At 43.8% G+C, this 24,823-nt stretch overlaps 1 protein-coding gene across 1 annotated transcript in view; it reads left to right on the plus strand.

Moving 5' to 3' along the window:
• The first annotated feature begins 2,945 nt into the window (after positions 1 to 2,945).
• The window catches only part of LOC126109821 (tyrosine-protein kinase Fer), a 611,311-nt gene continuing 589,433 nt past the window's right edge, over positions 2,946 to 24,823 (plus strand). The window contains exon 1 of the mRNA XM_049914879.1: positions 2,946 to 5,277. Coding sequence (XP_049770836.1) covers positions 5,059 to 5,277 — 219 coding nt within the window. The 5' untranslated portion in view covers positions 2,946 to 5,058. The remainder of the gene's footprint in view (positions 5,278 to 24,823) is intronic.

Here is a 24,823-nt window from a genome sequence, read left to right on the forward strand (position 1 = left end):
TGGCAAGCATATTCTAAGAAGGTACTTTTCTGTAAACAAAAAAACAATAGTTCCAAGGAATCGAGCGTAGCAAAAGGCATATTTATGCAAAATACAAGCAGGAATTACCATAAGGAACAGTCAAATGAAAGTGGGACAGATGGAAAAATGAAAGTACTCTGTTTATTATTTCAAAAGTATTTGCCATAACCATTAATACACTTATCCTGGTATGAGACAAGATGGTCAATTTCTTCACGGAAAAATGTGGCTGCTTACGGTACGAGCATCTTATCCAGGGCGCACCTCTTTGTTCGAAGCAAATTGTCGGTCACAAATGTCTTTCTTCAGGGATCCAAAAATATGAGTATTGCATTGGGAGATTTGGGATTGTTGCCTGCACATTGCCAAGGTTGTTTTGATTATGCTGCATGAATTTCACTGGAAGCTGTTACACTTCCTCTGTATAGTACCGATCTCTTCCCATGTGATTTCCATATTTTTGGAGCTCTGGGTACAAATGTGGTTCTGCAGGCTACTGCAAACCTTTTTCCATGAAGTCATTACCAGACTTTTCTCATGGTGGGCTAAATGTGTTAACAGTTGTGGTCATCACTTCTGAAATAATCAATAGTTTACTCACTTTTCTTCAATCTGTCTCATTTTCATTTAACTGCCTCATAAATTAAAGAGCTCTGGTGGAAACGGTGGCAGAGTTTTTTTTCTCACTTGCAAAATAGTAAAAATTGTAATTGTCTGTGATGAGCAACTTGGATTTTTTAACTGTGTGTTTATAACCCTAAGCATTCTTGTGATATTGTTTATTCTCTGTACAACATGTATCAGTGAATGACTGAAGGGGGAAGGGGGGGGGGGAGTATTTAACCATTCTGTTGACTTTAAGAGTTTTTTTGCTCGAGAGGGTGATCGGTTACATAAATCAAACAGTACCAAATTAATTCGTGGAACATATTTGTTTTAAGCATCATCTGTAGTCTTGCTAATTGAATTTTGCAAAGCTGAAGAAAGAAAACTCTCCATCTGAAAATTAGACTGTGGCATGAATTTAGAATAAACAAACAGGGAGGATAGGTGACTGCGAAAACACACACACACACACACACACACACACACACACACACACACACACACACACACACTGGAAAAACAGAGTTAAGTTGAAAGTTAGGGAAATTTTCTGTCTCATCATGCTTGTGTATGTGGTCACATAAATAAGATACAGTTGAGTAATAACCTGTATTCTACTTTGTTTTCTCTTGGAACTTACAGTAGTAATGATATAATTCTGTAACTGATTATAATCAGTTGTGATTTTTACCTTCCTGAAACGCTTATTTGTCCATTATCTCGACTTGATAGCAAATAAATCATCACAACTGTAGTAGTTCTGCATAAACTTTTTAAAAAGTGTGAAAATACTGCACTATTTGTTAAAATTTCGCTGTGCAATTTCACATACTGTTTATGGCTTAACCTGTTAATATGCCATCACCTCATCATGTGGCTGCTGAGAATTATGTGTTGCCTAATGATATTTGACGGCACAAGTATAGATAAGAGATGCTGTCTCTCCTAGAATCAGCTCCAAGAAAAGGAAAACTTAGCAGTGGAAATTAACAGCTGGAGTCAAAATATCATTTGTGAATTCCCAAGGGAAGGAACACTTGGTGTTAATAAGACTTAAGGAAACGCCAAAGGTAATCTAAAAGGAAGTGTCTCCGATACCTTCAAGCTCACACCCCATAACTATGGTCTTCCTAAATGTAAACAGGAAATAACAAAGAAGCAATTCCATATAGAAAAATTTCTTTGTTTACACTGAAGATTTAATCGTCTCGGGAACATTTTCCGCTGAAACGTTTGAGTTCAGCTACTTATGCTATTAGGGTCATCGGAAATTTTGGCGATATAAGTCTCAGTAAATTAGCTTCCTATGCATACTTTCATTCTCTGCTTTTGTATGGCATCATATTCTGGGGTAACTCATCATTGAATAAAAGAGTGTTCATTGCACAAAGGCATGTAATCAGAATAATTGGTGGAGCTCATCCAAGATCATCCTGCAGACGCTTATTTAAAGAGCTAGGGATCTTCACTATAGCCTCACAATACATATATTCACTTATGAAATTTGTTATTAACAATCCGAATGAATTCAAAAGTAATAGCACTGTACGTGGCCACAACACTAGGAGAAAGGATGATCTTCGCTACTCAAGGTTAAATCTAACTTTGGCTCAGAAGGGGGTAAATTATGTTGCCACAAAAGTCTTTGGTCACTTACCTAATAGCATCAAAAGTTTGACAGACAGCCATATAACATTTAAAAGGAAATTAAAAGTATTTCTGAATGGCAACTTCTTCTACTCATTAGATGAATTTTTGGATACAGTAAGTGGGTAATTTCGCCACCCCCCACCAAAAAAAAATATTAAGTGTCATGTAACATTTTGTGTAATGTAAAATCTTGTATAGACTCCTTTTATTAACCTGACACGTCCACATCATTACGAAGTGTCGTATTCATAATCTATGGAACAAGTACTAATCTAATCTATTTTGATTAATTTGCAGCCACCGTATTTTTTGAAACTATCAGGCTGTAGAGCTGAAACTGGTAAATAAATCAAAATTTGACTAAGGCACTGAGTTCTTGAGTATACGTAGGTACCAAGGTGAGCGGCCTCATCCCAAGGTCCAAGGGACCTCAATGTCAAACAGAAAAAGCTTTATACGTCTTCTTCCTACAAAGGAATCGACAAAGGTCAAACGGTGGGCCTGTAATTGCGTTATCTTCCCAGTAAGATGCCAGCAAGAGCAATAGCTTCGTCCGGACTGTACAACAGCACCTCTGCGGCAGGAACGCGAACTACTAGGAACGAACAGGTGTGCCGCCTGGCGGTAGGCGCGGTAAGCAGGCTCAGCAGTCTGCTGTCAGAGGCGGTCCTGCCGGGACGTCCGCAGTTGGAGGACAGTGGCTGGCGGGCAGTTGCGGTGAGGCCGGGCAGCGGAGGTCCGTGCGGGCGCGTTCGTGCGAGCCGCCAACTGCCAACCGGGTCGTCTCAACGGTACCTGGCGGCTGCGGATGTAACGCGGACAGCTGCCGGCGTTTCTGCGGGGCCGACTTTCAACCCCGCCGGATTATTTTCTCTCTCGACTATTTTTGTCTGGTGAATCATCAAGCTGCTATTTCCCCAGTACGCGCGCGGAACGTATTTCCCCTTCGATTCGTGCTGTGTTCTTTGTAATGTTACGTCGCAGCTGTCAAAAGTATCGTCGAAATACTTCTGAGCTACTTTTAAAATTTGTGTGCTACTACTGAACTTGTGAACTATAAATATTTGAAGAGGAGTGATTCACGCCGCAGTGGATGCCATCTCACCACATTTCCATATTCATGAAAAAAAAATTATCCTCAAGAGAAGTGCAAAGTGGATATATTTCGTCGTATTACGTTGCGAGTTCATCAAATCTGTGCAACGCGTCACAATAACAACTAAATCTGCCAAGTCGGTGATGTACCCAAACTACTATTTCCGACGGTAGTAATTCTTTTCCACGAGTTTCGCTTATGTTCCCTTGACGTTGCCACAATAAAAATAGTCGACGCATCCTGATAATTCTACGAAATACTATTGAGTAACGATACTAATTTCTCTTTCATTAATTCGTTTTAAACTTACGAATAAAGCTACATAACAACGGTGTAAATAGTTCTTTAGCAAAGCCTGACTTACTGTAATCAACTTGTTGCTTAGCACTAATTAAAGAGTTGAAAGATAACAGAAGTAATTGAGAGCAGCTTCCGTAGATATGACATACAGCCACAAAGATGCACGGTGAAAGCAAAAATAGATGATAGCTGTAATATTTTGGTACTAACACTTGAAATAGGAGTACCACGTGTGGAAGTGTCAAGAGCTCATCTTTACGATGTACTGCGTTTCAAATCATCTGTAGAACGAAGCCAGGAAAAAATAAAATAAATTATCAAGTAACCTCGTCTGTCCTACCACATGTTTGGAACTGTTGTGGGCCTTCGTATTGCCCATATTTATTCTGAATATGCTAAGGCGAGGAGTGGGCAAACGTACTTCAACTCTCGCTTCCTACCGCGTAGATAGTATACAAGTTGCGAGTGCTGTACGCTGTGTTGCCTCTTATGTCGCATTCCCTCTGGAGTGAACATCGTCGAAATTCCCTATCAAAAAATTATGTCCAAACAGTCGTAAATGTTATGAGAGTTGGAGTGTTCCAGAAGGCGGCGAGCGAATTAGAAGTACAACTGGACCCGAGTGTTTGTGGTTCCATCTGGAAGTTAGCGCAGCAGGTACGTCGATCCCGCCGTTCACTGAAGCTCTGTCGAACGTGGTCGCATTTCGTGGTGTATTCTGCAGACGGGCGAATCTTCTCTTACCACGGCCATCCGTCTCGAATGTCCAGGCTGTAGCAAGTCGACGGGAGACGGCGATTTTCGACGAGTAGTTTTCGGGGCATCGAAAGTATACAGAGTGAGGTGCATTAAAATTGTTTACAAATTGATTTAGTCGGTGTGTAGAAGAGCGAGATTTTGTGTCGTGTGTATCATAATCTCAGCACATAAGGAGTGTAGCAGCGATATCTGTCGACCACAACTGATACACTTACCGTACGCTATACCCCTACTGTTATCACGAGTTAAATGTTGAGCGAAGTTCTCTTCTGCTCTAAAGTGGTAATCGGTGCAGTAAATCGAATCGTTACTGTCATTTGCTGTAACCGTATGTGAAGTGTTCAATAAAATTCTCTTCTACAGTAAATTCTGCGTGGGAGTTAACAACACATAACTGTGGTACTGGTCGAAGTTCGCCGCGGCGACTAGAACACGGGACACAGTTTCGCGTGCCGGCATCGACAAAAGAATAAATCGTGTGAAATTTTGAATACTGTAGCGCAGTCTGGATCGGTGTATTTATTTAGTGTAGTGTGCTGTGACTCGGAAACTGTGGCAAGTGTAGTGTGTCACCGTAGCCGAGTGTGGCTGTGATGGAGGGGCCGCGCGCGTAGTGCCAGCGCGGGATGGGCTTCTCGTCGGCGGCCGTGGGCGGGCGCGTGTCGGCGCAGCACGAGGCGCTGGCGGCGCGCCAGGAGGCCGAGCTGCGGCTGGTGGACGCGATGCGCCGCTGCCTGGCCGCCAAGGTGCGCGCAGACCGCGACTACGCCGGCGCACTGCAGGCCGCCGCCGCCGCGCACGCCGCCAAGGCCGACGACCTGCCCGCCGACAGCCTCGTCGCCAAGGTACGTCTCTGCGGGCGGTCAAAGTGGGATTAGTAGAAGCCACTTTCCACAAAAAGCATAATGACACTAACGGGACAAGAGCGGGAAATGGGGTGTTTTTGGGTGGTGTAGTGTTACCTTTCCTCGGGGTTCTGCCGTGATAGTACAAAATAGAAAATCTGATTGGGTTTTTGAATTTTGATGGAGTAAGTTACGGATAAGGCGGACTTCGTATTATTGATTGAGATATTGCTGTAATTTGACCGTGCATGGCAGACCGGGTCGGCAACACTACAAAAAGCGACTGTACGGAAATAGCGTCAGAAACTAGTTGAAATTTACCTTATAATCTTGTTAGAAACGCAGTACTAATTACAATATAGTCTTCGTGGCTGCCCTCCTAATTCTCTTGTAGGACGACCCGTCTTTCACTTTTCTCCGTCTGTTGAAAACTTCTTCAAGTTGTCACTGTCACGATCAATTTACAAATTCGGGGATAACCATTTCGAATCACTATTGAAACAACTTCGTTTCGTAATATAATTTTAATTTCCACCCAAAAGCATATTTAACACAGCGCCGAAAAATACACGTCTTTCGTATGAAGACAAGAGAGAGAGAGAGAGAGAGAGAGAGAGAGAGAGAGAGAGAGACTAATCCATTAGTTGTTAAAAACAAACACCTACGCAAAAGTAAAAAAAAAAAGATCAAAATTATTTATAAAAATCGGTCGCTGGCGCAGCGCTCTTCAGCATGCGCGATCGTAAATTATAACTTTGTATTGGCGGAGGCGCGGTAGTCAAAGTACCGTTACAGTGGGGGCAAACTAAATATAAACAAATTTAGACACCCACCCCCATACAAAACCACACGAAACGACGAAAAAAACCGACATCACAAAACTCCCCAAATACCACTAAACACAATATCATCTGGTATCGAACACTTCCCTTGACCTATATAGCTCAACAGCAGCTCCCGATACCATAAATTAGGATCAAACACTTCCCTTGGCCTATATAGCACAAAAACATCTCCCGATACCAATATACACAGCCACACATTGGGATCGAACACTTCCCTTGACCTGCGCACTGTTAATTTTATCCGTCATATCCAGTCCTGAACAAAAACAACAACCTATTAATTTTACTAAAATTACCACACGATGTACAGCGAACAACACTAAATTAACCTTCACACAAAATCGTTAACTCACTGAAGCGAATTCCACTACTAACACAGCCGACACTCGAAGAATTCTGGATAATGAGCAAAATCAAACTGAGCCCATTACACCACATAAACGAAGACCCTGAACATACCACCAGAGAGCACAAGAAACCACAACACGACGACATGTACAAACACGCCACAATCGTAAACCAAACTCCGCGCCGTCATGACGTCACACGCGACAACACCCCTACGTCACGGGTCAAAGCCGACGCCTGGGATCGGACGCTTCTGTCGACCCGTAAACAACACGATACCCAGCCGATTCATAAGGGCACTACATATGAGCGACAGATTGCAGCGATGACGCCAGTGGTAAGGGGGCGAAATGAATGGACTCATGGTGTGCGGGGGGGGGGGGGGGGATTGGGTTAGTAAACAACACAGTACGAGCGGATAAACGCCAATTCATAAGGACATTACACACGAGAAATATCGCCTGCAACCGGTCTCTCGCTTCGACAACCCGTCTTGAGCTGACTGCAGTTTAATTGAAAATTATACCAGACACGTTTCGCGTTTATTTATAAAGCATCTTCCACGGTTATTCTGCAAATTGGATAAATACGTGTGTACACTTTTGGTTGTTTTAGGTTAAGAACAGCGTTATGTTTGTTAAGTTTGTGCGGAAGTTACTTACGGTGTTTCTTTACCTATTCTGCTCCTTCCCTCCTTGCTAGCAGCGGTTGGCATCCACAGACTTCGATTCACATTTGCACTTGGCAGTTTTTTGCCATTCTGCAGTATTTTTTGCGCTGCATTATTTACACCGTCCAAGTCCATCCCCCCACTACCACCACCAAGAAGAAAAAAAAATGTCAATCCACCTCCAATCCTTTTACGTCGCTATCTACAAACAAGACAATTTCACACACACACACACACACACACTAGTTTCACAAGTTGGCAACACTCAAAGAAACATACAACACTGTTGCAGTGCGGAGTGAGAAACAGTTTTAAGAATGCAGCGCAAGAAATACTAAAGAATGGCAAAAACTGCCAAGCGCAAATGTGAAACAACTTAGTCTTTCGACGCCAATCGTCACGAGGAAGGAGGGAAGGAGCAGCATGTGTAAAGAAATACCGTAGGTAGCTTGCACACCAACTTTATAACCAAAACGCCGTTTTTAACCTAAAACAACCAAAACTGTACAAACGTATGTATTCTATTTGCAGAATAACAACAGAAGATGCTTTATAAATAATAGCGAAACGCGTCTGGTGTAATTCTTTTTTAATTAATTGCAGTCGGCTCAAGACGGATTATTTTAACAGCTGCTGCGGAAGATGGCCACGCAAACAAACGTATTAATTTCAGTCAGTATTACGAGCGTCACTGTGTCGAGAAGTTCAGCTGCAGTCGATTTCGAAACCCCTCACCAATATTTTCAGAACATAAAATAAACGAAAACGAGAATTACAATCTGTATCTACATATAAAATGCTTGTGTGTGTGTACGTACAGACAACTTTCTTCCGTGACTACCCAGTCGCGATTGTGGTGGTAGATAGAACGTGATCTCACGCTGTTAGTAAGCAAGTTTGGTCGCGGTGCGTGGCAGTGGGTGACTGTGCTGAAATATGGAGCAATGAATACTCTTAGGAAAAGCTGTAGACTCTCTGTCGTACGAACTTTACCGCTCATGTGAAAATGTTTTTACTGTTTCATTCGTCCAACATGTTACGATGCTCGTACGGTTCCGTCATTCAAACTCAAATAATAACGTGTAATGTGAAATACATAGTTTTTAGTCTCTCTGCCCGTTTTCTTCAGTCACACTTTACCGATGGTCAACAGAGATACAAACAAAAAATTCACAGAAACTCAGATAAAAATACTCGTAAAATAATCGAACGGTACACTACAGTGATTTCGGATAAAAATTTCGCTTATTGTTCGGCATTATAATCTTTTTCTTAATTTATAACTTTTTCGTCAATTACTTTGCTTATTTTCACTACAATGATTTCGGATAAAAATTTGGCTTATTTTTCGTTATTATAATCCTTTTCATAATGTAGCACTTTTTCATCATCGACTTCGCTTATTCATCTTTTACATATTGATCAGGCCCTCTTCCTTTCCACTTTTCAGCCAGTTTACTGTGTAATCAAAATTTGTCAAAACTATGTAATGACGTAAGACTATGTATGCACACGCAACTGCCCAGTAACATCTTCGGAGCGGGAATCATGATTGGCAAACAAAAGAGGAGGATTCGTTTTATACTACAAATGCCCATATCATCATCTGGGTTACTCTACACCTTAAGGCGACTACAGTTTCCGTTTAACTTAGCAAACAGTATAATCATCAAAAGAGCTCTGCGACCTTAATTTAATTGGATCATTTTTCTCTCACATGTTTACGAGTTGGATCTCCTACACATTTCTTCCTTTACAGTGAACAAGGGAACTGCAAATATAGTCTATAAGCAAGTATTGGGAAAACATATTATACTTGTGTATATGCACTGAAAAGAAAATCGCCTAATAACAAAAGTAACTTCCACTCTTTTCTAGTTTCATTTAAATACTATTATGTTAAGACAAATTACTAAACTAGCATTGCCCTCGTGGCGGTTAAATATAGCTGCATAATGTAATGATAGTGCCAGTATGGATGAAACAGGGTGAGGATTGTATAAGCGACTGTATTCACGAATACGGCAAAACTGGCAAGTCACAGAGAATATAGCTTTTCTAAGAGAACAGTGTGTTCCACACAGCGCATTATATTGAGAAATCCTCCAGCCACCATTACCCACTTCCACCTAGACGTTGAAGACTCGGTGTCACGTTGCATCGTCAGTGAAACAATAAAAACATTTCCACATATACAGTAAAGTCCGAACGTCATACATTATTTGGCTTTAGTATTTATTGCTCCATATTTCGCAGATTTTTGCCCACGACGTTCACCCACTATCACGCACCGCATCCAAACTACCTTACTTACGATAACTGCATCATTCGTAATATCCATAAAGAGATATAAGTCTGCATGCATCTCATATCTAGACTGTTACTCGTGCCTTCTCCCATGCCATATATTCTGACACAGGTTTCTCTGTTAGTTTGTTACGATTGTTCTGAAATACTTTTCGTGGAAAATGTAGAGTACTTTACAGAACATAACACATTTTTCACTGATCCCAAATGGATTTTGTATATCTTTCAAGTGTGCTAACAGAATTAGTTCTACGTTTGTCCCCAGTTCCTTTCATATTCGTTAGTCTTATAGTATAATTGCAAGAATTTGCACAATTCACTCGATGTGTCAACAGAAATGTTTTCAATAGCAGTACTATCGGTTACCGTAACTCTTGTTATAATTTGTACGAAGCGGAACTGAATTATACAAAATAACAAGGGACTTGAGTAAAACTGAACATTTAAATTAAAATGCTCCTTAATATTGTAGTAAATAAATATGCCATTCTGTTTAGAAGTTAAAACTTTAATAATACGTATAATTATTTTATGAATAATTCAAAATCGTAAGCTGGAGTCCATTGTATGGCAGTTATTCTTATGAAATTCCCATCAATTCCACTTCTTTTGCACAAGCTTCAAAATGCTAAATTACTTCAGAATCGGAGGGTTTATTTTGTATTGCTTCTTAATATAAATGGCATCTCCGGTTTCCGATTTCACTTCTCTGATAGTTCGTGGTGTCTGGATGTCTCTAATTTCTAAAGTAAATTTCTTACTCAATGTGGGCACAGCGAACCGAAACGAAATGACTCCGCCACGCTTGATAAATAGAGAAACTACTCGCATCCTACTGTCTCACACAGCTGTTAACCAGCCAGCCATATTGCATGAACGGGTCGCATGCGATCCATCGGATTGCCTGGAATCTTCATGCGACCAGCGGTCAGCGATTGATCGCTGCGATTTATCCACACACGTGTGCGATCCCTGAAGCGATCCGTCGCTCGTGTGTGGGACGTCAACGGAATGGCAGGCGACGCCTACATCTATACTCTGCAAACACCGTGAAGTGCATGGCACAGGGTACATCCCACTCTATCAGTTATTAGGGTTTTTTTACCATTTCATTCATTTTCGGAGCGCGGGAAGAATGATGTTTGAATACCTTTGTTCGTGCATTAATTACTCTGGTCATGTCCTAACGATCTCGATCTGAGCAATACAGGGTGTTACAAAAAGGTACGGCCAAACTTGCAGGAAACATTCTTCACACACAAATAAAGAAAATATCTTATGTGGACATGTGTCTGGAAACGCTTAATTTCTATGTTAGAGCTCATTTTAGCTTCGTCAGTATGTACTGTACTCCCTCGATTCACCGCCAGTTGGCCAAATTGAAGGAAGGTAATGTTGACTTCGGTGCTTGTGTTGACATGGGACTCATTGCTCTACAGTACTAGCATCGAGCACATCAGTACGTACCATCAACAGGTTAGCGTTCATCACCAACGTGGTTTTGCAGTCAGTGCAATGTTTACAAATGAGGAGTTGCCAGGTGCCCATTTGATGTACGGATTAGCACGGGGCAATAGCCGTGGCGCGCTACGTTTGTATCGAGACAGATTTCCAGAACGAAGGTGTCCCGACAGGAAAACGTTCGAAGCAATTGATCGGCGTCTTAGAGAGCACGGAACATTCCAGCCCATGACTCGCGACTGGGGAAGACCTAGAACGACGAGGACACCTGCAATGGACGAGGCAATTCTTCGTGCAGTTGACGATAACCCTAAAGTCAGCGTCAGAGAAGTTGCTGCTGTACAAGGTAACGTTGACCACGTCACTGTACGTAGAGTGCTACGGGAGAACCAGTTGTTTCCGTACCGTGTACAGCGTGTGCAGGCACTATCAGCAGCTGATTGGCCTCCACGGGTACACTACTACGAATGGTTCATCCGACAATGTGTCAATCCTCATTTCAGTGCAAATGTTCTCTTTACGGATGAGGCTTCATTCCGACGTGATCAAATTGTAAATTTTCACAGTCGACATGTGTGGGCTGACGAGAATCCGCACGCAATTGTGCAGTCACGTCATCGACACAAATTTTCTGTGAACGTTTGGGCAGGCATTGTTGGTGATGTCTCGATTGGGCCCCATGTTCTTCCACCTACGCTCAATGGAGCACGTTATCACGATTTCATACGGGATACTCTACCTGTGCTGCTGGAACATGTGCCTTTACAAGTACGACACAACATGTGGTTCGAGCACGATGGAGCTCCTGCACATTTCAGTCGAAGTGTTCGTACGCTTCTCAACAACAGATTCGGTGACCGATGGATTGGTAGAGGCGGACCAATTCCGTGGCCTCCAAGCTCTCCTCACCTCAACCCTCTTGACTTTCATTTGTGGGGGCATTTGAAAGCTCTCGTCTACGCAACCCCGGTACCAAATGTAGAGACTCTTCGTGCTCGTATTGTGGACGGCTGTGATACAATACGCCATTCTCCAGGGCTGCATTAGCGCATCAGGGATTCCGTGCGACGGAGGGTGGATTCATGTATCCTCGCTAACGCAGGACATTTTGAACATTTCCTGTAACAAAGTGTTTGAAGTCACGCTGTTACGTTCTGTTGCTGTGTGTTTCCATTCCATGATTAATGTGATTTGAAGGGAAGTAATAAAATGAGATCTAACATGGAAAGTAAGCGTTTCCGGACACATGTCCGCATAACATATTTTCTTTCTTTGTGTGTGAGAAATGTTTCCTGAAAGTTTGGCCGTATCTTTTTGTAACACCCTGTATGTAGGGGATTGTAATATATTTTTAGGGTCATCATTTAAAGCCGGTTCCTGAAACTTTTGTTAACAGACTTTATCGGGATAGTTTGTGTCTGTCTTCAGAATCTGTCAGTTCATTTTCTTCGGTATCTCTGTGACTCTCCCACGGGTCATTCCTGCTGTCCTTCCCTGTACACGTTCAATATCCACTGTTAGTCCTATTTGGTACGGGTTCCACAATTGAGCAATATTCTAGAACCGGTCGCACGAGTGATTAGTAAGCGATCTGCTTTGTAGACTGATTGTACTTCCCCTGTATTCTACCAATAAACCTAAGTCTACCACCTACTTTAGCCTACACTGTCATTCTATTATATCATATCTGTACAAAGTGTTACAGACGGGTATTTGTTTGAGTTGGCCAGTTCCAACTATGACTCAATGATATAAGTTTTCTCGTTTTGTTAAATGCACAGTTTTACATTTCTGAACATTTAAGGCAAATTGCCAATCTTCGCACCACTTGGAAATCTTTTGAGATCTGACTGTACATTTATGGACTTCTTTCAGACTGTACTTCATTATAGATAACTGCATTATATGTAAAAAAGGCTGAGGTTAATATTAATCATTGCCTGCAAGGTCATTAATGTACAACATGAATGGCAAGGGTTCCAACATCCTTCTCTGAGGCGCACGTGAAGTTACTTCTACCCTACCTCCGAGGTAACAGGCTGCATCCTCCTTACCTAAAAGTCCTCAACCAAGTCAAAAATGTCACCTGATACCTCATATGATAATAGACGATAAGCGTAAGTGCGATACTGAGACAAATACTTTTTGGACATCAAGAAATACGCCATCTACCTGACTGCCTTGATCCACAGCTTTCAGTATGTCATATGAGAAAAGCGAGAGTTGGGTTGCATATGATCGATTTTTCGGAATCCATGCCGGTTGGCACTGAGGTGATTCTGATCACGATACCTCATCATATTTGAGCTCAGAAAATGTTCTAAGATTCTACAACAAACCGATGTCAACGATACTGAACAGTGGTTTTGTAGATCACTTCTACTACCCTTCCTGTAGGGGGGGGGGGGGGTGACGCTTTTTTTCCCAGAACTGGACACAGTTTTATAGTTACAAGAGGTGCTAACTCAGCCGAAAATTCTGTATAGAATATGACGGGGATACCATCGGGGCCTGCAGCTTTGTTCAATTTTAACGATTTGAGGTGTTTGTCAACACCACGAACACTACTACTATTTAATTTATCTTTTTGGTGGTACGAGGATTAAATTGCGCCAATTGTTGTGTCTTCTGGGTTTTCCTTTGTAAAGGGACATTTGAAAACTGAGTTAAGCATTTCAGCTTTTGCTTTGCTATCCTCAATTTCAGTTCCTGTCTCATTCACTAGGGACTGGACACTAACTTTGGTGCCACTAACAACCTTTACACACGAGCAGAATTTCTTTGTGTTCTGTGTAAGATCACATGACGATATTCTGCTACGGTGGTCATTGAAGACATCATACGTTGCTCTGCTCTCTTGTAGCCAAACACGTTTCGTTCAGCATCTCTCCCTCTATAGCCCTACGCCGTGTTTTACACCTATTATGCAGTAATATCTGTTTCTTTACAGTGAGTGTATACTAAGGAGGCTTTCTCTCGTTCTACTGAGTACATACCTATCCAGTGCATGGCCAATATTCTTTTAAACTTGGGCCATAGTTTCTCTACATGGTCTTCCCCCGTGCTGAAAGTTTCAAGTTCCTCAATGAGACATGACACTACTGCTTACCGAACACATATATCTTTCTGCTTGTTATAGCTGTCCTTTGTAATATGGTAATCATTTTTGCCACGACAGTGCCATCGTCACTGAACCAGTTTCAATGTGGATATCCTCAAAGAGGTCTGTTTCTTGCCATTCGATCCAACAGATTCCCATCGTGAGTGGGGTTGCTAACTACCTTTTCAAGGTAGTTTTCAGACATGGCTTTTACTAATGTTTCACAGGATGTCGTATCACGCCCACCACTAGCAAAACTGTGATTTTACCAATCAATTGTTGGATGATTCAAGTCTCCGCTGACGATTGCAGTATAGATGGGGAACTTATATAGAAGTGAACTGAGGTTTTGTCTAAATTCTTCTGTTACGTCAGGAGACGAGTGTGGTGGGCGATAGAAGGATCCATTATTTTATGCCCACACCTGACACATGCACTTTCAGTTTCTATCTCGGTTACCATCAAATGGTGCAGTGTCCACGCTTTGGCCAGTGCCGAATGGTGAAAGTGATATTATGAGATACCATCCTTGATACAAAAAGTCTGAATACATGGTGGTTTTGTTAAAGACGGTTCACAAGCGCAGCTTATGTGACGCTATAGCTGGTGGTATTCTTTAGTGGTACCGTGAACTACGATTCACACAGAAGCTCAGAAACTCTATATACACTGAAGTGCCAAAGAAACTGGTACATAGGTACACAGAGATGTGTAAATAGGCAGAATACGGCGCTGCGATAAGACAACAAGTGTCTGCCGCAGTTGTTAAGAAAGGTTACTGCTGCTGCAATGGAAGGTTATCAAGACTTAAGTGAGTTTGAACGTGGTGTTATAGTCGGCGCACGAGCGATGGGACACAGCATCTTCGAGGTAGCGATGAAGTGGGGATTTTCCCCGCACGACCAGTTCACGGGTGTACCGTGAATATCAGGAACCCGGTAAACATCAAATCTCCGACATCGCTGCTGTCGGAAGAAAGATCCTGCTAGAACGGTACCAACGACGACTGAAGAGAATCGTTCGACTTTACAGAAGTGCAACCCTTCCGCAAACTGCTCCAAATTTCAATGCTTGGCCATCAATAAGTGTCAGCGTGCGAACCATTCAACGAAACATCATCGATATGGGCTTTCGGGGCCGAAGACCCACTCGTGTACTCTTGATTGCACGACACAAAGCTTTACGCCTCGACTGGGCCCATTAACACCGAGATTGGACTGGTGATAACTGGAAACATGCTGCCTCGTCGAACGATTCTCGTTTCAAACTGTATCGAGCGGTGTACGGGTATGGAGACAATCTCGTGAATCCGTGTCAGCAGGTGACTGTTCAAGCTGGCAGAGGCTCTGTAATGGCGTGGGGCGTGAGCAGTTAGACTGATATTGGGTCCTCTGATACGTATACATACGACTGTGACAGGTGACACGTACGTAAGCATCCTGTCTGATCACCTGCATCCATTTGTGTCCATTGTACATTCCGATGACTCGGGCAATTCCAGCAGGACAATGCGACACCCCACACGTCCAGAATTGGTACAGAGTGTCTACAGAAACACTCTTCTGAGTTTAAACACTTCCGCTGGCCATCGAACTCCCCAGGCATGAACATTATTGAACATATCTGGGATGCCTTGCAACGTGCTGTTCAGAAGAGGACTCCACCCCCTTCATGAAGAGCCCAGCAGAATTCATGGTATCAACTCTGTCCAGCACTACTTCAGACACTATTCGAGTCCATGCCACGTCGTGCTGCGGTACGTCTGCCTGCTCTACACGATATTAGGAAGGCGTAACAGTTTCTTTGGCTGTTCAGAGTAGTTGCACAGTTTTCAGTATGACGCCAACCGAAATCATATTGATGTTGCGGTGCAGATACGCGATTACAGCGGTGACTAGCGTTACATACAAGGTAGACGAAACCCAAATCTCGGATCCGAAAATAGATTTCGCGGAGGTATCCATCACAGCCCACAAACACATTTATAAAAGAAATAAGGCTCGAAGACGAAAAAGCTGTCTGCCATTGTACGTAAATATCACTGCCGACACAACACCCTTCCAACATTTTAGATTGTTTTGGAATTCGTTGAAGTAGGCATTTCGAACAACTAATTTGTGGTTTAACAGCTGTCACATTACAGTGCGGAGCTGTTTGCCGCATATAGGGCGTTTCAGTAGGATCGTGCAACATTGTAACAAGACACTGAACAATTTGAGGTAGGGAACCTGGAGTCGGTGAAGCCTGTTTAAGGAGATAATACGAATAAAACCACATTGCTGTGTACTTTTCAATTTACACCAGTTACAGTTACTGCAAACACCATCACTGACGCAATGAACGTACCATTTGTACTGTATCTTACAAAATGTGCTGAAACTGACGGCCATGCAAGCTCGACATAGGCGAACAGGATTCTGACGCACCCTGACAAATAGCCCTGGTGTGTTTCGAACCACAACACAGATAGCTACAATTATGGCAACTAATTCCATCTCGTATCCACTGTGGTCTCATACCCAAGGGACTACGGTTGTCCCCAAAGGAAATAATGAAGGAGATTCTGGTCACGTGACGTCGCAGGCCATGGAATAGCACCTCCCCTTCCAATCCATCGTATTGTATGTCCGTGGAGATAGAATTAGGGGAGATGGCGCTACAGTCTTACGCTGTACGTTGTTTTGAAGCCAGTGGGCGGGGCCTGCCGCCATCTTGGATCCCCCAAAACATTAGCAGACGAGTGTTTACAATTCCTTCTTGTTCGTTATTTCTGTCGTGTGCACGCGATATTTATTTTATATAGAAAATGTTACACTGTTTTAGTGAACAACACAGCATAAGGAACGCAACTTCAAACGTTTTTCTGGTCTTAAATGCGTATTCGATACAGTAATACGACACGAACATATGACCCTTCTGGCCTCACTACTGTAATTCCTTTTTGTTTATACACTTCGAATAACCGAGAAGAGAAGTATGTGCTATGAAAAGCGTGCTTTCGTAATCCATTTCTATGCACTTTCATTGTGTCTGTGTCGATAATTGATAAAGCCAGAACTCCAAAAGCAATGATTGATAGTTTAGAGGCACCGATTTGTTTTCGTTGCATTTTCAAGTCAAATGCAAATTTTAAATGTTCAAGTTTGCAAGAAACTTGCCTTATTCCTTTGGTGTCCCATAGATGTATGCAGGGATGATATAAACAAGCCAGCTGTCATGTCAACAAAGTGAAAGGTTCGTTAAATTACGAAGGAAAAGAACGGAATTTAGATTGTCAGGCACATTGTAGTTTACACATCTACTTTGTTTTTAAATTGTACGTACCAAGTGACATTCAGTGTGGCAAATAACAGCAATTTACAGGGTAACACGACAACACAGGGATTAACGTAATGATCGAAATAGCCTGGACATACACTCCTGGAAATGGAAAAAAGAACACATTGACACCGGTGTGTCAGACCCACCATACTTGCTCCGGACACTGCGAGAGGGCTGTACAAGCAATGATCACACGCACGGCACAGCGGACACACCAGGAACCGCGGTGTTGGCCGTCGAATGGCGCTAGCTGCGCAGCATTTGTGCACCGCCGCCGTCAGTGTCAGCCAGTTTGCCGTGGCATACGGAGCCCCATCGCAGTCTTTAACACTGGTAGCATGCCGCGACAGCGTGGACGTGAACCGTATGTGCAGTTGACGGACTTTGAGCGAGGGCGTATAGTGGGCATGCGGGAGGCCGGGTGGACGTACCGCCGAACTGCTCAACACGTGGGGCGTGAGGTCTCCACAGTACATCGATGTTGTCGCCAGTGGTCGGCGGAAGGTGCACGTGCCCGTCGACCTGGGACCGGACCGCAGCGACGCACGGATGCACGCCAAGACCGTAGGATCCTACGCAGTGCCGTAGGGGACCGCACCGCCACTTCCCAGCAAATTAGGGACACTGTTGCTCCTGGGGTATCGGCGAGGACCATTCGCAACCGTCTCCATGAAGCTGGGCTACGGTCCCGCACACCGTTAGGCCGTCTTCCGCTCACGCCCCAACATCGTGCAGCCCGCCTCCAGTGGTGTCGCGACAGGCGTGAATGGAGGGACGAATGGAGACGTGTCGTCTTCAGCGATGAGAGTCGCTTCTGCCTTGGTGCCAATGATGGTCGTATGCGTGTTTGGCGCCGTGCAGGTGAGCGCCACAATCAGGACTGCATACGACCGAGGCACACAGGGCCAACACCCGGCATCATGGTGTGGGGAGCGATCTCCTACACTGGCCGTACACCACTGGTGATCGTCGAGGGGACACTGAATAGTGCACGGTACATCCAAACCGTCATCGAACCCATCGTTCTACCATTCCTAGACCGGCAAGGGAACTTGCTGTTCCAACAGGACAATGCACGTCCGCATGTATCCCGTGCCACCCAACGTGCTCTAGAAGGTGTAAGTCAACTACCCTGGCCAGCAAGATCTCCGGATCTGTCCCCCATTGAGCATGTTTGGGACTGGATGAAGCGTCGTCTCACGCGGTCTTCACGTCCAGCACGAACGCTGGTCCAACTGAGGCGCCAGGTGGAAATGGCATAGCAAGCCGTTTCACAGGACTACATCCAGCATCTCTACGATCGTCTCCATGGGAGAATAGCAGTCTGCATTGCTGCGAAAGGTGGATCTACACTGTACTAGTGCCGACATTGTGCATGCTCTGTTGCCTGTGTCTATGTGCCTGTGGTTCTGTCAGTGTGATCATGTGATGTATCTGACCCCAAGAATGTGTCAATAAAGTTTCCCCTTCCTGGGACAATGAATTCACGGTGTTCTTATTTCAATTTCCAGGAGTGTAGATAGGGAACTTTGCTTTAACAAATATGTAACCCTTTAAGTACTCATAATTTAACCACTGTAACATGTGTTCCACAGATTTTACTTAAGATTTAATTAACTACATGAAATTACACTACTTTTATATTAAATTATCGCATTTTAAAACATTAAGCCCCATTTCCAGGATATTTCTTGCCAGGACTTTTCAGTTACTTGGGAATAACCAAACAATGAAAACCAAGTGTATTGCTCACCTCCCGAGAGTTCTTCGCATTGGACTGACAGGAAATCTAAAGTCAAATCACAGAAATAAAACCATATTGTAGAACTTTACAGTGCATCAGAATTTCAAGTATATATAAGAAAATAGCGCTTAAATAAGTCCCTTTACGAATGAAATGGGATTTGTTTATACTTCAGATTACAATCAGAACGATTAGTACACCAGTAAGCGACGCAAGCCGGCATTTTTTTATCAAAACACTTCACGACTACACGGAATCAAACTACCAGAAGCGAATGTTTTGGGGTGGCTAACATGGCGGATGTTGACTTGGGTCGGCTTCAAGTTTGTGGCGTCACGACAACTCCTCTTATTTTTACCTCCATGTGTATGTCTCTGAATAGCACTGAGTAATGAATCGGTCTGTCGTGATTCGTAGCAGGTTTTGTCGTGGGACATTATAAATACGGTACAACAGAGCCACCTTATGGGTAAGTTGGGAAACAAAACTTGCATCACGACTTCCTGGTAATCACGTTCGTCCTTGTTTCCTCGATGGAAATAAGAGAATGTACACGTAACTAAAGGGCACAGTGCGTGTAACCTTCTACGCATGTCAGTTGCAAATAAGCTGGAAAACGGTAATGCCAGACAAAACAGGCAAGTTTACTTCCATATCTCCTTAAGCTGGTTCAGTGGAGCATTCTCTACGTCCTGTTACATTTTTGTACGCTCTTACGGAAACACTCTGTGAAATCCTCAATTTACACAGTACACAAACCATGAGAGTTAGGTCGCTTTTATAGATTACGTACTGAGTTTGTTCATTCAGTCATCAAAACTATTTCAGGATTGTGGTACACATTCTTCATTTGCAAATACTGCACGCTCCCCTCCCCCGCCCCCCCCCCCCCACATACACACACAAACACACCGCTGCAGAAAATTTGTCAGTAATATTAGGTTGCTGCTACTGTTGAAACATTATGAATCACCTCGAAGGGAACGATCTATTGATACGTAATCAAAATGGTTCAAATGGCTCTGAGCACTATGCGACTTAATTTCTGAGGTCATCAGTCGCCTAGAACTTAGAACTAATGAAACCTAACTAACCTAAGGACATCACACACATCCATGCCCGAGGCAGGATTCGAACCTGCGACCGTAGCGGTTGCCCGGCTCCAGACTGTAGCGCCTAGAACCGCACGGTCACTGCGGCCGGCGATACGTAATCAGCATGGCTTCAGAAAACATGTCCTTGTGCAACGCAGCTAGCTCTTTATTCGCACGAAGTAATGGCCGCTATCGACAGGGGATCTCAAGTTGATTCCGTATTTCTAGATTTCCGGAAAGCTTTTGACACCGTTCCTCAGAAGCGACTTCTAATCGAGCTGCGGGCCTACGGGGTATCGTCTCAGTTGTGCGACTGGATTCGTGATTTCCTGTCAGGAAGGTCGCAGTTCGTAGTAATAGACGGCAAATCGTCGAGTAAAACTGAAGTGATATCAGGTGTTCCCCAGGGAAGCGTCCTGGGACCTCTGCTGTTCCCGATCTATATAAACGACCTGGGTGACAATCTGAGCAGTTCTCTTAGGTTGTTCGCAGATGATGCTGTAATTTACCGTCTGGTAAGGTCGTCCGAAGTCCAGTATCAGTTGCAAAGCGATTTAGAAAAGATTGCCGTATGGTGTGGCAGGTGGCAGTTGACGCTAAATAACGAAAAGTGTGAGGTGATCCACACGAGTTCCAAAAGAAATCCGCTGGAATTCGATTACTCGATAAATAGTACAATTCTCGAGGCTGTCAATTCAACTAAGTACCTGGGTGTAAAAATTACGAAAAACGTCAGTTGGAAAGACCACACAGATAATATTGTGGGGAAGGCGAGCCAAAGGTTGCGTTTCATTGGCAGGACACTTAGAAGATGCAACAAGTCCACTAAAGAGACAGCTTACACTACACTCGTTCGTCATCTGTTAGAATATTGCTGTGCGGTGTGGGATCCTTACCAGGTGGGATTGACGGAGGACATCGAAAGGGTGCAAAAAGGGCAGCTCGTTTTGTATTATCACGTAATAGGGGAGAGAGTGTGGCAGATACGATACCCAAGTTGGGATGGAAGTCATTAAAGCAAAGACGTTTTTCGTCGCGGCGAGATCTATTTCAGTCACCAACTTTCTCTTCCGAATGCGAAAATATTTTGTTGAGCCCAGCCTACATAGGTAGGAATGATCATCAAAATAAAATAAGAGAAATCAGAGCTCGAACAGAAAGGTTTAGGTGTTCGTTTTTCCCGCGCGCTGTTCGGGAGTGGCATAGTAGGGAGATAGTATGATTGTGGTTCGATGAATCCTCTGCCAAGCACTTAAATGTGAATTGCAGAGTAGTCATGTAGATGTAGAAGCTGGGAAATTGTACATGCCGATCACTGTTTTGACTTTTTTCAGTAATAAAATGGAATGCTGCAGAAATCAGATAACTGCGATAAAATACTCGTGTTTCGATTCAAATGGTTCAGAGCACTATGGGACTCAACTGCTGTGGTCATAAGTCCCCTAGAACTTAGAACTACTTAAACCTAACTAACCTAAGGACATCACACACATCCATGCCCGAGGCAGGATTCGAACCTGCGACCGTAGTGGTCGTGCAGTTCCAGACTGTAGCGCCTTTAACCGCTCGGTCACTCCGGCCGGCTGTTCTGCCTGTACTAATGTTTCAGTGGTATGGTGGCAGCGAAACATAACAACATTCAGCCTTATTGTGTTGTCGAGATGCGGAAGCACCATCATGCAGCAGCCACATTCCCCTTTGCACATCTTTCAGCAGCGGAGGCAGGCGTTGTGGAAGGAATACTGGCCCCACGAGACGCTCGCCAACAATCCCTGATGACTCGCTGCCACAATACTACCAAGAAACTATAGTTCAATTCTTTTATCTTGGCGGTTCGCGCATGCCCGCCCAGACGCGGGAGATTGCTACGTTGCCAGTTGCACGCGCCAAGAGAAGCAGCGCCATAGTACAGTATAGTTCGCAAACTTACGTTTAGGGGTGAACGTGCAGTTTATGAAGTAAAGCCACCACGGCCGCATTAACCCTTTCGCTGCTACAGAGACGTGCTACCCGCATTCCGCACTGTGAACGATTTTGTCATCACTGCACTGCTCGCCTGTGCAGACACACGGTGTTCCGACTGCTTTGACACACTTATCATTCGATTTCACAAAAACTATTTGGCCCAAAAATTTGATTTTTACACATCTTCTTGATAGATACCTTCCCCCCATAAATGACTTAATTTTGTTTCAAAGTTCATCGCAGTTATTGTGCAGCATTAGATGTCGTAAATCATTGCACGAAATTTTGAAGAGTTTGCAGAGGTAAAAGTCCATAGCGTATACTTTCCGTATGGTCGATTTTAGTTGCCACTAGAAATTTCAAAAAATTACATTCAAACGAATACAATTCATGAAGTAAGACACAAAGAAAACATTATGCACCAAACAAGCTTTGAAGTCAGAACCTTCTGCTTAGCAGTCATACAGTTTACCCATTACGCTATCGCAGCTCGTCGATCAATACATCTCCCAGGGACTTTAAAATATCACGCAAAATACCGACAAACACTGTTGGTATGACTATGAATTACTCACGTTTCGTCGAAGTACAACAGGAAATAAACAATTACCGCCGTTATTTATTGCGAAAAAGCTGTTAGTGAGAATGATACAAACACTTTTTCTTGCTATCGCCTGAATTAGGAGGCTTATTGCTTGTTTCGTTTAATTAATTAATAGAATATGAAGCAATTGGTATAAAGAATGCTTTTTCCAAACTTTCTATAAAAGAAAGTCTGCTATCAAGACATAGCTTTTGTTCAATTACTTTATTTATGACTGAACGTTTCTAAAACTGAAGACACTCGTCCGTGCTCTGCGCTGCAGTCGAGCTCTGGCAACGTCGTTCTCTGTTCATTGGCTGACTGTTTTGTGACGTCAGATGCGCAGAACGAACCTAAACTCGGCCGCCATCGTAAATGACGCGCACTTTAGTGCAGACAGAATATTCCTACCTGTGTGGTGTGTTTCCAAAGGTGCTTTCAACTACTGAAAGCTACGCCTACGTCTACGTCTACACAGATCCTCGACAGGGCACCGTACGGCACTAGGCGGAGGCTATCCTGTACCACCACGAGCCATTTCCCTTCCTGTTCCACTCGCAAATGGAGCGAGCCTCTGTGCCTCAGCATGAGCCCACATTTCTCGTATCTTATCTTTGCGGTCCTTAAGTGCAATGTGTGTTTGGAGGCAGCGGTCAGCTTCAAATGCTGGTTCTCTAAATTTTTTCAATAGTGTTCCTTTACAAGAACGTCGCCTTCCTTCCAGGGATTCCCATTTGACTTCCCGAAACATCTCCAACCTATCGGTAACGAATCTAGTAGCCCGCCTCTGTAAAACTGCTTCGATATCTTCCTTTAATCTGGCCCCGTCGGATCCCAAACACTCGAGCAGTACTCAAAATAGGTCGCACCAGCGTCCTGTAAGTGGTCTCCTTCACAGATGAGCCACACTTTCCTACAACCCTCCCACTAAACTGAGGCCAACCACTCGCCGTACCTACTACAGTCTCATATGCTCATTTCATTTCATAGCGCAAGGCTATTTCTCGCATAGAACACGATACAGGCTGTTACAGAAAGATACGGCCAAACTTTCAGGAAACATTCCTCACACACAAATAAAGAAAAGATGTTATACAGGCATGTGTCCGGAAAAGCTTAATTTCCATGTTAGAGCTCATTTTAGTTTCGTCAGTATGTACTGTACTTCCTCGATTCAGCGCCAGTTGCCCCAACTGAAGGAAGGTAATGTTGACTTCAGTGATTGTGTTGACATGCGACTCATTGCTCTACAGTACTAGCATCGAGCACATCAGCACGTAGCATCAACAGGTTAGTGTTCATCACGAACGTGGTTTTGCAGTCAGTGCAATGTTTACAAATGCGGAGTTGGCAGATGCCCATTTGATGTACTAATAGCACGGGGCAATAGCCGTGACGCGGTAAGTTTGTATCGAGACAGATTTCCAGAACGAAGGTGTCCCGACAGGAAGACGTTCGAAGCAATTGATCGGCGTCTTAGAGAGCACGGAACATTCCAGCCCATGACTCGCGACTGGGGAAGACCTAGAACGACGAGGACACCTGCAATGGACGAGGCAATTCTTCGTGCAGTTGACGATAACCCTAAAGTCAGCGTCAGAGAAGTTGCTGCTGTACAAGGTAACGTTGACCACGTCACTGTACGTAGAGTGCTACGGGAGAACCAGTTGTTTCCGTACCGTGTACAGCGTGTGCAGGCACTATCAGCAGCTGATTGGCCTCCACGGGTACACTACTACGAATGGTTCATCCGACAATGTGTCAATCCTCATTTCAGTGCAAATGTTCTCTTTACGGATGAGGCTTCATTCCGACGTGATCAAATTGTAAATTTTCACAGTCGACATGTGTGGGCTGACGAGAATCCGCACGCAATTGTGCAGTCACGTCATCGACACAAATTTTCTGTGAACGTTTGGGCAGGCATTGTTGGTGATGTCTCGATTGGGCCCCATGTTCTTCCACCTACGCTCAATGGAGCACGTTATCACGATTTCATACGGGATACTCTACCTGTGCTGCTGGAACATGTGCCTTTACAAGTACGACACAACATGTGGTTCGAGCACGATGGAGCTCCTGCACATTTCAGTCCAAGTGTTCGTACG

This window comes from Schistocerca cancellata, chromosome 12 (genome assembly GCF_023864275.1).
Source record: "Schistocerca cancellata isolate TAMUIC-IGC-003103 chromosome 12, iqSchCanc2.1, whole genome shotgun sequence".
Taxonomy (NCBI): domain Eukaryota; kingdom Metazoa; phylum Arthropoda; class Insecta; order Orthoptera; family Acrididae; genus Schistocerca; species Schistocerca cancellata.